The 15818-nt window shown below is 41.7% G+C and overlaps 2 protein-coding genes across 7 annotated transcripts in view; one reads left to right on the top strand and one right to left on the bottom strand.

The window, feature by feature from the left end:
• Positions 1-4914, bottom strand: part of rbks (ribokinase) — a 172656-nt gene extending 167742 nt beyond the window's left edge. For 2 of the 3 annotated variants that reach the window (XM_060933176.1, XM_060933173.1), the window contains exon 1: positions 4774-4914. The gene's annotated coding sequence lies outside the window, so the exon portion shown is untranslated. The remainder of the gene's footprint in view (positions 1-4773) is intronic. The other variant, XM_060933174.1, reaches the window with a different exon arrangement.
• Positions 4915-5108: 194 nt separating this feature from the next.
• babam2 (BRISC and BRCA1 A complex member 2) overlaps positions 5109-15818 on the top strand; it is a 283886-nt gene continuing 273176 nt past the window's right edge. For 3 of the 4 annotated variants that reach the window (XM_060934723.1, XM_060934722.1, XM_060934720.1), the window contains exons 1-3: positions 5109-5214; positions 12529-12687; positions 13605-13681. In XM_060934723.1, the coding sequence (XP_060790706.1) occupies positions 12551-12687; positions 13605-13681 (214 nt within the window). In that variant the 5' untranslated portion in view covers positions 5109-5214; positions 12529-12550. Of the gene's footprint in view, positions 5215-12525; positions 12688-13604; positions 13682-15818 lie in introns of all 4 variants that reach the window. The other variant, XM_060934721.1, reaches the window with a different exon arrangement.

Below are 15818 nucleotides of genomic sequence, written 5' to 3'. Positions count from 1 at the left end.
AGGAGTTCGACAGTGTAAAATTGCAAAGAGTTTGAACATATCATCATCTACAGTGCATAATATCATCAAAAGATTCAGAGAATCTGGAAGAATCTCTGTGCGTAAGGGTCAAGGCCGGAAAACCATACTGGGTGCCCGTGATCTTCGGGCCCTTAGACGGCACTGCATCACATACAGGCATGCTTCTGTATTGGAAATCACAAAATGGGCTCAGGAATATTTCCAGAGAACATTATCTGTGAACACAATTCACTGTGCCATCCGCCGTTGCCAGCTAAAACTCTATAGTTCAAAGAAGAAGCCGTATCTAAACATGATCCAGAAGCGCAGACGTCTTCTCTGGGCCAAGGCTCATTTAAAATGGACTGTGGCAAAGTGGAAAACTGTTCTGTGGTCAGACGAATCAAAATTTGAAGTTCTTTATGGAAATCAGGGACGCCGTGTCATTCGGACTAAAGAGGAGAAGGACGACCCAAGTTGTTATCGGCGCTCAGTTCAGAAGCCTGCATCTCTGATGGTATGGGGTTGCATTAGTGCGTGTGGCATGGGCAGCTTACACATCTGGAAAGACACCATCAATGCTGAAAGGTATATCCAGGTTCTAGAGCAACATGACAATGCCAAACCACATACTGCATCAATTACAGCATCATGGCTGTGTAGAAGAAGGGTCCGGGTACTGAACTGGCCAGCCTGCAGTCCAGACCTTTCACCCATAGAAAACATTTGGCGCATCATAAAACGGAAGATACGACAAAAAAGACCCAAGACAGTTGAGCAACTAGAATCCTACATTAGACAAGAATGGGTTAACATTCCTATCCCTAAACTTGAGCAACTTGTCTCCTCAGTCCCCAGACGTTTACAGACTGTTGTAAAGAGAAAAGGGGATGTCTCACAGTGGGAAACATGGCCTTGTCCCAACTTTTTTGAGATGTGTTGTTGTCATGAAATTTAAAATCACCTAATTTTTCTCTTTAAATGATACATTTTCTCAGTTTAAACATTTGATATGTCATCTATGTTCTATTCTGAATAAAATATGGGATTTTGAAACTTCCACATCATTGCATTCCGTTTTTATTTACAATTTGTACTTTGTCCCAACTTTTTTGGAATCAGGGTTGTACACACACACACACACACACACACACACACACACACACAAATGCTCACAGAGCCACAGCTGTGACCCGAGTTGGCTGTAAAGCTTTAAATTGTGACCTCGGTTCATGCTATGTCCAGGATATACCATGACTAACTCGTACCATATCCTTTTTTTTTTTTTGACGTCACGAGATACATTGCTGAATCAATGGTGGAACTATTTTATGTCACGTGAGCCATCCTTGGCCACGGGAATTTTCTTGATGAAGGATACAAATTCAATTAGGCTGATACCAGGGTCAGTCCACGCCAAAGCAACCAATGGCTCTTTGAAACAATATATTTCTAAAAATATTTTTACCTTGAATGAGTTTGGAACAGATCACGATATTTGTCAAAAATAAACTACATATCAAGCGCTTCAAAATGAAACCATTCGAATGTTCAGTATTGCATGTGCACGGTGAATTACGGCTCTCTGAATATCCCCCCCCCCCCCCCACGAATCACTTTTTTTTCCCAATTTTTATTCTACAAATTGTTGTCAGACTGTCTAATTGGCAATGAGTAAAGCCACTAGAATGGACTTTCAGCAGAAAAACTTTCAGCAGTGCTTGCAATTATGGTAAGAATAATTTTTGGGTTTCCAAACCTGGCCATGGTTGAGGGTGGACCCAAGCTTCTGTGCACCTCGCACGGGCCCTGAAATATTATTACTGTATTTACATGTACAAATAATATTTTGTTGTATCCGTGATTTCTACTTGTTAGTCTAGAGCTAATAAAAAATTCAGGCTTCTTGATTTATTATTTAATTCGATATTAAACTCTGAACCTAATGTCAAATTACACCCTGCACCCCCTCAAAAATACAGCCAGAACTCAAACTATTCAGCAGACAGGGCTCAAACTTTGGGTTTGTCCATTTGGTGGATAAAGGAACAACTACTGGCTATTGAAGAAACTCTGACCCCAAAGGATGTTGGAGATTCTGGAATTTGGTTAATTTGGCCTGGAATGACTCAGTAATCATTCTGATATTAGACCTTACTGTTACAAGTATTTTAAAAGGAAATCCAATGTGAAACCAACCAGACATCCCTTACAACCGTAACCATCATCTTTATTATGGGAGACTGTTACAGAGCATACTAAAATCACTTCAAGTGATTTTACCTGGGATCAACTGTGCAGGAAAATGGGGGCTGCGATAGTGAGGTGAGAAACAGAGAGCTCAGGCAGGGTGGAGCAGTTGGAGAAGGATTTCGGGAGTCATTTGTGATCGGAAAGTCCCAGCAAAAGTGAAAGGTAAGATGTATAAGACAGTCGTGAGGCCAGCTATGATGTATGGATTGGAGACCGTACCCTTAACGAAGAGACAGGAGGCAAAGTTGGAGGTGGCGGAGTTGAGGATGGGAGGTTGGACAGGATGAAGGACAGCACATGTGGAGAGCTTGGGGAATTAAGCTAAGAGAGATGAGACTGAGATGGTACGGACACATCCTGAGAAGAGATGCAGAGCATGTGGGAAGGAGAATGTTGAGGATGGAGCTGCCAGGCAAACGAAAACGAGGAAGGCCAAAGAGGAGATACATGGATGTGGTGAGAGAGGACATGAAAGTGGTTGAGAAGGATGCGGAAGACAGGGAGCAATGGAGACGAAAGATCCGCTGTGGCGACCCCTAATCGGGAGCAGCCAAAAGAAGTAGTTGTTGTTACAGAGCATACTAAGAGCAATTTTAAAATTAGATCGAGTAACTTTGACAGACTAGATCGATAAAAAAGGCAGTGTTGCACTGTGCATGTACTCTGCTTTATACATTTCACATGGAAACCAAGGGTGAAATACCTTGCAAATGTAAGTGTTATCTTTATTATGGGATACTCTTACAGTGTAGAATGACAAATACAACCCCGATTCCAAAAAAGTTGTGACAAAGTACAAATTATAAATAAAAACAGAATGCAATGATGTGCAAGTTTCAAAATTCCATATTTTATTCAGAATAGAACATAGATGACATATCAAATGTTTAAACTGAGAAAATGTATCCATTTAAAGAGAAAAATTAGGTGATTTTAAATTTCATGACAACACATCTCAAAAAAGTTGGGACAAGGCCATGTTTCCCACTGTGAGACATCCCCTTTTCTCTTTACAACAGTCTGTAAACGTCTGGGGACTGAGGAGACAAGTTGCTCAAGTTTAGGGATAGGAATGTTAACCCATTCTTGTCTAATGTATGATGCGCCAAATGTTTTCTATGGGTGAAAGATCTGGACTGCAGGCTGGCCAGTTCAGTACCCGGACCCTTCTTCTACGCAGCCATGATGCTGTAATTTTTGCAGTATGTGGTTTGGCATTGTCATGTTGGAAAATGCAAGGTCTTCCCTGAAAGAGACGTCGTCTGGACGGGAGCATATGTTGCTCTAGAACCTGGATATACCTTTCAGCATTGATGGTGTCTTTCCAGATGTGTAAGCTGCCCATGCCACACGCACTAATGCAACCCCATGCCATCAGAGATGCAGGCTTCTGAACTGAGCGCCGATAACAACTTGGGTTGTCCTTCTCCTCTTTAGTCCAAATGACACGGCGTCCCTGATTTCCATAAAGAACTTCAAATTTTGATTCGTCTGACCACAGAACAGTTTTCCACTTTGCCACAGTCCATTTTAAATGAGCCTTGGCCCAGAGAAGACGTCTGCGCTTCTGGATCGTGTTTAGATACGGCTTCTTCTTTGAACTATAGAGTTTTAGCTGGCGACGGCGGATGGCACGGTGAATTGTGTTCACAGATAATGTTCTCTGGAAATATTCCTGAGCCCATTTTGTGATTTCCAATACAGAAGCATGCCTGTATGTGATGCGGTGCCGTCTAAGGGCCCGAAGATCACGGGCACCCAGTATGGTTTTCCGGCCTTGACCCTTACGCACAGAGATTCTTCCAGATTCTCTGAATCTTTTGATGATATTATGCACTGTAGATGATGATATGTTCAAACTCGTTGCAATTTTACACTGTCGAACTCCTTTCTGATATTGCTCCACTATTTGTCGGCGCAGAATTAGGGGGATTGGTGATCCTCTTCCCATCTTTACTTCTGAGAGCCGCTGCCACTCCAAGATGCTCTTTTTATACCCAGTCATGTTAATGACCTATTGCCAATTGACCTAATGAGTTGCAATTTGGTCCTCCAGCTGTTCCTTTTTTGTACCTTTAACTTTTCCAGCCTCTTATTGCCCCTGTCCCAACTTTTTTGAGATGTGATGCTGTCATGAAATTTCAAATGAGCCAATATTTGGCATGAAATTTCAAAATGTCTCACTTTCGACATCCGATATGTTGTCTATGTTCTATTGTGAATACAATATCAGTTTTTGAGATTTGTAAATTATTGCATTCCGTTTTTATTTACAATTTGTACCTTGTCCCAACTTTTTGGGAATCGGGGTTGTACAATACAATAAAATAATAAATAAACTCATATTTCTTATAGATCTCAGATATGCAATGTCTGCCTACAAGTAACTCATATCAGTTAAGTGTTCCTATAGTAACCACAGATTTCAATATAGTCATATAAATAATGCATGTTGGAATGTGTTGCCATAGAAGTGAAGTAAAAATAGACTGCTTATAATAACAAAATTTTAAACTTTACCTACTGTCCAAACGTGCTGTCAGAATAAAACTGTGAACTTTTACCAAACCAGCCAATAAAGCAAAGTTCATCTCATGTACTAGTTTAACATCCTAAACAGGTGTAAATATTTAACCAAGAGCATGATGTACACATAAGCACGCTTTGAGAAGCCCTTAGCGTTTCCTGATTCAATAACATTAAACCTAATTGTCAATTGACTAAAATACAAAATTGTTAACCTTAAAAAACCGACACCCATGTCTGTTTTATTTGTTTTTGTCATGATTCGGCTCATAAAGTCCTGGGTAGTAACGATCCATAAACATCCGCAGAACAGGCATTAGCGCGGATAGCCTCATGAAGGACCCCAAACAGCAACCCGGAAGTGGTGAATGTTTTCAGCAAAGCAGCTAGCTACTTCTGTAAATGAAGAAGAAGTAGTGTTTATTTATTGGAAAGGTACAGAAAAAAAACAAACAAACAAATGTTGGATAATATTTTTTGAGGTTTTTAATATTGGCAAAACAAGAATCAGAAAAACAGCACAGATGTTGCATAAAAGCTGCATTAGCCTGTTAGCTTGCTAGTTTTACACTGAGCAGAATTGAACGCTGATGTTGTCACTGGGTGGACAGATGGGTTTGTTTATTATATTAGATAAAAAGGTATCAGTTAAATTGTGCAACTGTTTAGTTTTATGAACAGCAAGAGATTAGTTAGAGGGTTTTGCTTTTACTGGCTGATATATATAACCGTTCAAAAGTTTGGGGTCACCCAGACAATTTAGTGTTTTCCATGAAAAGTCACACTTTTATTTCCCACCATAAGTTGTAAAATGAATAGAAAATATAGTCGAGACATTTTTCTGGCCATTTTGAGCATTTAATCGACCCCACAAATGTGATGCTCCAGAAACTCAATCTGCTCAAAGGAAGGTCAGTTTTATAGCTTCTCTAAAGAGCTCAACTGTTTTCAGCTGTGCTAACATGATTGTACAAGGGTTTTCTAATCATCCATTAGCCTTCTGAGGCAATGAGCAAACACATTGTACCATTAGAACACTGGAGTGAGAGTTGCTGGAAATGGGCCTCTATACACCTATGGAGATATTGCACCAAAAACCACACATTTGCAGCTAGAATAGTCATTTACCACATTAGCAATGTATAGAGTGCATTTCTGATTAGTTTAAAGTGATCTTCATTGAAAAGAACAGTGCTTTTCTTTCAAAAATAAGGACATTTCAAAGTGACCCCAAACTTTTGAACGGTAGCATATATAATAATATTATTATTTGCATTCACCCAGTATAATGCTAGTATAACCTTTTTTTATATTCAACATATTGCAGAACTAAAGCTGATTAAAATGTCATGTAATCAAAATTTATTGTTTTCATATTTTTGTGTGTGTTATGCACACCTATATGACGGTATAGAGGTTTTTCACCCACGTGACCAAGTCATGTGATGCATCGTTAGGCTGCCATTTTGGACGTCACGGCTCGAATTGGTTTGAATGCGAGGAAGGCGACAAACGAAAAACATAAAAGAAAAAGGAGCGAGATGCAGAAAACACCTTCACTATCCAGTGACGTAGGGCATATACAGGGCGAGCAGAGGGAGAGGTATTTGCAAAAATTGAGGTTAGCAGGCTTAGAGAACGACGTTTACCCGCTTCCACCAGGATTGTTCACTGACGTACGGAAGTACACGAAGCCCTCGTCTTTACCTGACTTCGGCCCACATGATCTGTATACCTATGTCGTTAAAAACCCATCGCCATACACAGGTATTGATCTGAAAGCGTATAAGAATTTGGATACCTACAAATATTTTGTGTCAGGCTGGGTAACATGCCTACATCAGCGGGTCGTCCCTGGAGCCGGTGGTCGCCATCTTATTACAGCTAAGGTTTGTTCACATTTTCATTTACTTTTGGTCCTCAGGATAAACAAAATGTTATTAAATGTCATTGAAATAACTTCTTAGTCTGTTGAGACATGGCCCGTTATAAATTTGCTGTTACCAGGCAATGACCAAGAACTGTATTATTAGGGTCGGTGTAGTTGTAGCAGTGCACTAGCAGCTAGCTGTTAGCACTAGCTAACGTCAACAACATAGCTAGTATGTTACTGTAGCAATGTTTACGTTCAGTCATTTGGATGACTGTTAAAACCTTTCAGTCTCAAGTTTTTCCTTTACTGTATTTACTAGTTTACGGAGCCAGCGCGCTAGCTCGGGCAAGCTGGGAGCGAGCGCGCTCGCTCAGTAAACTAGTAAATCCAGTAAAGGAAAAACTTGAGACTGAAAGGTTTTAACAGTCATCCAAATGACTGAACGTAAACATTGCTACAGTAACATACCAGCTACTATGTTGTTGACATTAGCTAGCTTGACCTTCAAAATGGCGGACACCGGGGCGTCACGTGACCCTGTGACGTCAGGTGAAAAACCTCTATATCTAGAAAAAAAAAAAACAACACAAAAATAGTTTGAGGTTCTCCAAAATATTTTTATTCCATAGTTTGTCACTTCAAGGAAAATGCTTTAAAAAAAAAATGCATGAGTCATAATGTACTAGTCTCCTGTTCATCCAATTAGAACATATAATAGAGCGGCAGCTACAATTATCCATACCTTAACGATCTTTTGGCGAAAAGGAGAAAAAAACTTTCAATACGTAAATTGTGCATGAATGAATAATTACTCAAACTTCCACTGGAAAAAAATGAGTTGATTCCTGATGACTTGGCGTATCAAATCACATGACTCCGTTCTTTAATTAGACACCTTTGTCCACAGTTATCGACACCGCTCCCTAATTATCGACATCCAGATGATTATTTATAAAAAACACTAATCAGTATGGTGGTGTAGTGGTTAGCGCTGTCGCCTCACAGCAAGAAGGTCCGGGTTCGAGCCCCGTGGCCGGCGACGGCCTTTCTGTGCGGAGTTCGCATGTTCTCCCCGTGTCCGCGTGGGTTTCCTCCGGGTGCTCCGGTTTCCCCCACAGTTCAAAGACATGCAGGTTAGGTTAACTGGTGACTCTAAATTGACCGTAGGTGTGAATGTGAGTGTGAATGGTTGTCTGTGTCTGTGTCGGCCCTGTGATGACCTGGCGACTTGTCCAGGGTGTACCCCGCCTTTCGCCCGTAGTCAGCTGGGATAGGCTCCAGCTTGACTGCGACCCTGCAGAACAGGATAAAGCGGCTAGAGATAATGAGATCAGATGTTTACAACAAACTGCAAAAAAAAAAAAAAATTCTGAATGAAATAGAAAAATCTGAATATTTCAAATGTAATTTTTTAATATGCTAGGAATTTAATTCTGGTCTAATTCTATTTATTGCAATAGGATTCCAAATACTCTATAAACATTCCATTCTGTTATGAATCAGGAAAAAATATTATAAATCACAGCACTTATTTTTTTAAAGTACTTCAACAATGTTACATAAAGATCGATCCGTAACAGCTGTAAATGTCCCTTAATCCCACAGGGTGTCGATAATGGTGGACACCGGTGAAAGTGATCACTATTATTGACACCTCACGTGATTTTCCAAACGCGCATTTAGATACAGAATGGTGGCTGCCAAATGAAAGAGTAAGAAACAAAGTAGGTTTCGACGAGGAGATCACGAAATGTTGGTGAATTTGATCAGTAAAAACATGTCCATGATCTTTCCACCATGCTCACCTGCGATGATCACGTCCGGGTTTTCCTTAAATTGCTGATCGCGCTGATAAAAATTCCATCTCGGTTAACGAGCTGTGTCATCAGATGACAAGATTGAGGGGGGAGGGGCGGGTCTTCCGGCTGATTACTTAACCAGTAATAACTGTTGTAACTGAAACACACCTTTTGTAAAATTTGTTTTTTATTCATAAATCTGAAAAGGTGTCGATTAATTAATTGTAGCCGCCACTTTAGTGCATCTCAAAAAATCACGATATCGTGAAAGGGTTCATTTCTTTTGTAATTTAATTCAAAAAGGTCAACTTTCATATATTCTACGTGCATTACATGCAAAGTGAAACGTGTAAAGCCTTTTTTTGTTTGTGTTTTTTAATTTTGATTATTTATGGCTTAAAGCTCATGAAAATCAGAAATCCAGTATCTCAAATTATTAGAATATTTCGTTTCGAGTTTCAGTAAAACAGTATAAATAGTGTGCATCTCTCGGTCTAGTTCAGTACACGCAACCACAATCATGGGGAAGACTGCTGACTTGACTGTTGTCCAGAAGATGATCATCAACCCCCTTCACAAGGAGGGTAAGGTACAGAAGGTCATTGCTGAAAAGGCTGGCTGGAAAAGGTGCGCAAGCAACAGGGATGAGCACAGCCTTGAGAGGATTGTCAAGAAAAGTCGATTCAAGAACTTGAGAGAGCTTCACAAGGAGTGGACTGAGGTTGGTGTCAGTGCATCAAGAGCCAACGCACAGACGTTTTCAGGAAAAGGGCTACAACTGTCACACTCCTAATATCAAGCAACTCCTGAAGCAGAGACGACGTCAGAAGCGTCTTACCTGGGCTAAGGAGAGAAAGAACTGGACTGTTGCTCAGTGCAAAGTCCTCTTTTCAGATGAAAGTAAATTTTGCATTTAATTTGGAAATCAAAGTCCTAGAGTCTGAAGGAAGAGTGGTGTTTGAAGTCCAGTGTGAAGTTTCTGCAGTCTGTGATGATTTGGGGTGCCACGTCATCTGATGGTGTTGGTCCACTGCGTTTTTTTTTATCAAGTCCGAAGTCGGGTGGCACGGTGGTGTAGTGGTTAGCGCTGTCGCCTCACAGCAAGAAGGTCCTGGGTTCGAGCCCTGGGGCCGGCGAGGGCCTTTCTGTGTGGAGTTTGCATGTTCTCCCCGTGTCCGCGTGGGTTTCCTCCGGGTGCTCCGGTTTCCACCACAGTCCAAAGACATGTAGGTTAGGTTAACTGGTGACTCTAAATTGACCGTAGGTGTGAATGTGAGTGTGAATGGTTGTCTGTGTCTATGTGTCAGCCCTGTGATGACCTGGCGACTTGTCCAGGGTGTACCCCGCCTTTCACCCGTAGTCAGCTGGGATAGGCTCCAGCTTGCCTGCGACCCTGTAGAAGGATAAAGCGGCTAGAGATAATGAGATGAGATGAGAAGTCCGAAGTCAACACAGCCATCCACCAGGAGATTTTAGAGCACTTCATACTTCCATCTGATGACAAGTTTTATGGAGATGCCAATTTCCTTTTCCAGTAGGACTTAGCACTTGCCCACAGTGCCAAATGGTTTGCTGACCATGATGATATGCGCTTGACCGGCCAGCCAACTCGCCTGACCTGAACCCCAGCGAGAATCTACAGGGTATCGTCAAGAGGAAGATGAGAAACACCCAACCCAAAAATACAAATGAAAATATAGCGAAGGCTGCTATCAAAGCAACCTGGGCTTCAATAACACCTCAGCAGTGCCACAGACTGATCAGCGCCACGCCACGCCGCATTGATGCAGTGATTCGTGGTAAAGGAGCAACAACCAAGTATTGAGTGAATAAATTTAATTTACTTTTCAGGAGTTGGACATTTTCTGTCTTGGAAATCCTTTTTTGATTGATCTTAGGAAATATTCTAATAATTAGAGACTAGATTTCTGATTTTCATGACCTATATAACAAAATTAAAACCAAAAAAATACTTGAAATATTTCACTTTATGTATAATGAATATAAAATATAAGAAAGTTGACCTTTTTGAATTTAATTCCGACAACGCTGAACTTTTTCACGATATTCAAGGTTTTTTTTTTTTTTTTGAGACGCACTAGTATGTCCCACCCTCTAGGGCGGGGCCTGATCTATAATGGCAGCTTGTTAGCAGCAAATATAGTTTGTTTTTGGCTGCGCGTCATCCTGCACACTATTCCCTTTTCACTTTGGTTGAGACCAAAGGATCGGAGTTTATTCATTTCAAAGAGGGTACAATTTCCGCACGTTGGCAGCTGTGATGGCCGCTTTTTGGTGTGTCTTTGCAACTTGGCGCTGTTCAATGGCAGAATGATTTGCTACCTCCAACTGATCAGGAATGTAATAAGAGCTTTGTAGACAGTAGGGTGTGTCTATTATTAAGAGGATGTAATGATGGTTTATCCGGTAGCATCACCGTTAACTACGATTCCATTGCATCAGAAGCCTCCTGATGACGACCCTGTGGCTCATCACCACCATCGGTGCTCATGTTCAAGGCTGAACGTGGACCTTGGCGCTCTTATGATACTAAAATATTATCTAGGATATCGTCCTTGTTAAAGGTCCCATGGCATGGTGGTTTGTCGATGCTTTAAACGGGCTCGTGGAGGTTTCCGGATGTTATATCCGCAGCCTTTCTCGAAATGAACCCTCGGCACGTAGATATAGCCTCCTGGGAGAAAGCCCCATTTCAGCGCTTTTCCCAGTGTGTTGTTTTGCTAATGAGAAGCAGGAGGCGGGGAAGGGTAGAGGGTGGGGGCGGGTCTTATCATTAATATTCATGACATGTAAACGTGTCACCTCTGATTGGCTAACAGCACTGTGACGCTACCTCCAGTGGGTCAGAACAAGTGGTTGTGGGTGTCTTACTATGGCGAGAGAGAAGGAACAAACCGCGAAGGGAAAAATACCGCGCGCTGACGTCATTAAGGTGCGACACGAGGAAATAAAATAAATTCATAAAATGTTTGGGTTTTTACTGAACAAACAAACAAATAAAATGAACGAGTGACTTAAAAAAAAGAATGTGGGTGTCTTTGTAAAAACTGTTTTGATTGGCTATTATAACAGAGCATGCTGCATGCTTTTTGGTTTTGTAGCGCAGTTAGCTGCACAGCTAATGTAGCCATTGCAAGGCTAACGTGGTACCGATTTTAAAACACGGCAAAACGACTTAACAGTTATACACTTACTTGTTCGGTGTTTGTGGCTGATGCGGCAGGGATGCTTGGTACGGACCCAGGCTTCAGTGACAGTTGATGTGCAAAACCTGCCCTGTACTGTCCCAAGTTGTGGAAACATTCATCAGGAAAATGCTTCCGACAAACATACGCCGTCTTAGGTAGACTCGACGGCGTATTATTGGAGTAAATAAAATTAAGCCACTGCGTCTTCAGGGGCTCTCCCGTCGGCAGTAAAAACAGACTCCTTTCTGTGTTGTCACATCCATGTACAGCGCAACTTCCATGTTTGGTGGCAACTTTTGAGCTGGGCGGGCAATCCATACAGTGGGTGGGAATCCAGAGGGGGGGCGTGGGGATCATCTCCCTTGCTGACGTAGGCAAGGGAAGAGTTTATCAACGCGCCGTTTTGACGCGCCATTCTCAAATGTTGGGCATAGTTTGGTTTACACATTATGAAATTTCTAGCCACTGGGGTGACTTAAGGTCAGAGGAACTCATTTTAACGTTAAAAAACCTCAGAAAGTGAAAATTTCATGCCATGGGACCTTTAAAGTAGCCAGGTGGTGGTGAGAAATCCCGTTGAAAAGATGTTCTTGTGAAAGTTTGCACAGTTTTTCGACTGGTGTGTGGCATATCTCAAATGCCATCGGCTGCTGTATAAATCAGTCAAGCATTTCAACATGCTGTCACTCCGTCTTCCTGTTTGCAAAGGAAGTGCATCACATCACAGGTTTTGAGCCATTTGATAGTGACTGTAGTCCCCCCCCCCCCCCCCCCCCCCGATCGCGCTCGTCGTCACAGCACCATCGCCTCTGTGGAATCCAAATCGAACCCAAAGTAATGATTATGTCGTGTTGTTTTTGCCCAGCAGTATAGAAAGCCTTCGCTGGAAGATGAACAGCCTTTCTCCAGAACTGGCCCTGAGCCGGATGTCTCCAGAGCTGAGGCCTTTACTTTGCACTGTTGTCCGTAACGGTCGTGTCGGTTTAGATTCCACTAACTGCCTGAGGATCACCGACCTTAAATCTGGGTATGTGTTGAATATCTTCTATTGATGTATGAGATTTTAATATGAGCCTCTGACAGGTTGGTGTTAAAGCTAGACCGCCTTTCAGATTTTTCAAGTGTAGGACATAAAAAGAATTTTCCCCGACACCCAATTATTTTTGTTTAGTGGACCGAAAGCTACTGAATTTGAATCACAAACTTCTAATTTTATTAGTGGAACAATTAATGAATTTCAGGCCACATGGCCCTAAATTCTCTGCTATTTTTTTTTCCTGCTTCACCATGACCCAATTCAAGATACTGCATCATATCATGTGGTGGGCTTTTCCCGTTCGCGCAAGGCAAACAATTGTGGGATACAAATTTGAAACAGGAGAGAAAAATGGAGGAGTGCGAATGAAACGTGAATAAGCAACTACAGTAACGGAAAGAAAGCCAGAAGAAAAGACGTTATGTTATATACGACGGAAAGGAAACTCGGGACCAAACGAATAAATATCGGCGCTCAGCGAGCACCTCGGTGTGATCAGCTGTTCGTTTAGCGACAGAGTGATGGAACGGTCAGTGCACGCTCAAAGGTAAAGATGGCAGTAATTTATTAGTTTGGTCCTGAGTAAACCTGCGCATGCGCACACACACGGACTTCCTCTGTCTGCTTGACTGCGCGAAGCGAGCGAGCGAGTGATTTCATGCACATTATTTGCTTTAACCCCTTCAAATTAAATAACTTCTTTTCAGATATTGCAGAAATAAACCGATATCACAATGCCAAATTTCAAACGGAACTAAATTTCACCGATTTTTCTGAAATCGAAAGGCCGTCTAACTTTAACTGGCTTGAGTGTTTGGTGTAATTGTGCAGATCTGAGTACTGATAGTTTGCAGTGTGTGTGTGTGTGTGTCGAAGCCGTTTATCGTTCTTTTTCTCTGCCTGTTCAGTTGCACATCTCTAACTCCAGGCCCCTGCTGTGACCGATTTAAACTGCACATCCCATATGCTGGAGAGACTCTCAAATGTAAGTAGACGTTCTGGGGGCGTCGTGGCTCAGGTGGATAAGGCGCCAAACCATAAATCCAGGGACCCGGGTTCGATTCCGACCCGAGGTCATTTCCCGATCCCTCCCCATCTCTCTGTCCCACTCATTTCCTGTCTCTACACTGTCCTATCCAATAAAGGTGAAAAAAAGCCCAAAGAAATCTTTAAAAAAAAAAAAATGTAAGTAGACGTTCTACTAAAGATTCAAGATTGTATAAACAGCAGTCGAGTGATCAAAAAAAAAAAGTGCCATGACTACTTTTTTCATACATACCCATAATGCTTGCGCCTTGGGGTGCTATATTTGTTTACTAAGTCGGATAACCTCAGTCATTTTTTTTAAATTCACATGGGGAGAAAACCGCAAGTTGGCCTGCAAGTTAGCGTGTTTGCCTCTCGATCGGGAGATCGCGAGTTCCACTTGCGGTCGGGTCGTACCAAAGCCCATCATAAAAATGGTACCTACTGCTGTCTGGCAAGGCACGCCGCAGTACACATGCGAGTAGGGAAGTCAAACTCTCGCAATTACCAGAGGACCCGCCCCCCTCCCTCCATTGTAACCCTAGCTGTATAGGCGAGAGGCCGAGGGCTGTGGAAATGTAGCTCGGCACCGCCCAATTTTATTTTTTTTATTTTTTATTTTTTTATTTAACCTTTATTTTACCAGGAGAGAAGACCCATTGAGATTAATAATCTCTTTTACAAGGGCGTCCTGGCCAAGAGGCAGCACAGGTTACAAAATTAAAATTACAATTTACAGGAGTCTGATTAAAAGGGAAAAAAAAGAAAAAAAATCATTTAAAACAGTTACAAGTCAGGGACGCCGTCTCAAGTGCTCTCAGTCTGGAGTTAAAATCGCTCAATGGAATAAGTTCTTTTATTTTTAGGTCCTTTTGCAGCTTGTTCCAGGTGGTGGGGGCAGAGAAAACAAAAGCTCTTTTTCCCTGCTCTGTGCGGACGGATGGGACAGAGTAGGGATCGACTGATATGTTTTTTTTCAGGGCCGATACCGATTTTTATGGAATTGGGATGCCAATAACCGATATGTGCAACCGATAAATGTAAACATTATAATTCATATGAAATTAAACATAGCACACACTGACACAGACCTTCATATCCATGAAATGTATGTTTAATTGTAAAATTGAACATGAAATTTTGTGCAGGGAGATGCCAGCAGCATTTGTACAATAAAGTCAAACATTAGTTAGAATAAAATGAGAAATAAAATAATAATAAAATAAATATTCACCAATAAAAAAATAAATCACTCCCTACTATATTACAGCTCACCATTTTCAGTGGAAAATAAATGAAAATACACTCTGGATTCTTTTACACTAAGAACTAAGTAAGACTTACCAACTTCAAGTAGTTTTTAAATAACAAATCAAGTGTAGGGAGCTGCCTGCAGCATTTTTTAAAAAGTAAAATCAAACATAAAGTCGGCTATCACTCCCTATTATGTAACAACTTAACAAGTAACCATCTACATTCTAATGCTTTTAATGCCCAAGCCTAATATTCCCAATTTAGGAGGATTATATTGTAGTGAAGGAAGCATTACATGTAGTTTCAGCAAGACTAGTTGGTTGTAGGCTAATTCAAGTGCTTCCTTCCGTAAGCTAAGTTTGCCTGGCTACACAGATGCAAATGGACAATTTTAACGAGTAGTAGATGAAGAATGTAAACATATAATGATGTTGTGCTTTTGCAACTTGTGTGTTTGTGACTTATTGCGGCAAAAGCAGCGTGTCCTTACCTTGAAGTGGGATCTGCTTCTGCCCGAGTGCCCGTACGGCCGCCTTGAAACAGTTCACAGCGTTTAGCTACGCGTGTTGATTGGCTGTATCCCTTGTGCCGCTTCTGCCCGAGTGCCCGTACGGCCGCCTTGAAACAGTTCACAGTGTTTAGCTACATGTGTCGATTGGCTATATCTCTTGTGCCAAACAAATCAAATGTTGTGGTGGGCAGGACCATGTTCTTGAACTCAGAGAGGCGAGTGCAGGAAAGGACGTGCAGTGACAGTCGCGTTAGGAACGAAATGGCTGCAAAAAGGCATGTTATCGGCATATCGGTGGAAATTATGGCCGATACCGATAACCCTAAAAATG

This window comes from Neoarius graeffei, chromosome 11 (genome assembly GCF_027579695.1).
Source record: "Neoarius graeffei isolate fNeoGra1 chromosome 11, fNeoGra1.pri, whole genome shotgun sequence".
In the NCBI taxonomy this organism is placed as follows: domain Eukaryota; kingdom Metazoa; phylum Chordata; class Actinopteri; order Siluriformes; family Ariidae; genus Neoarius; species Neoarius graeffei.
This window is presented reverse-complemented; position numbering and strand designations above follow the sequence as displayed.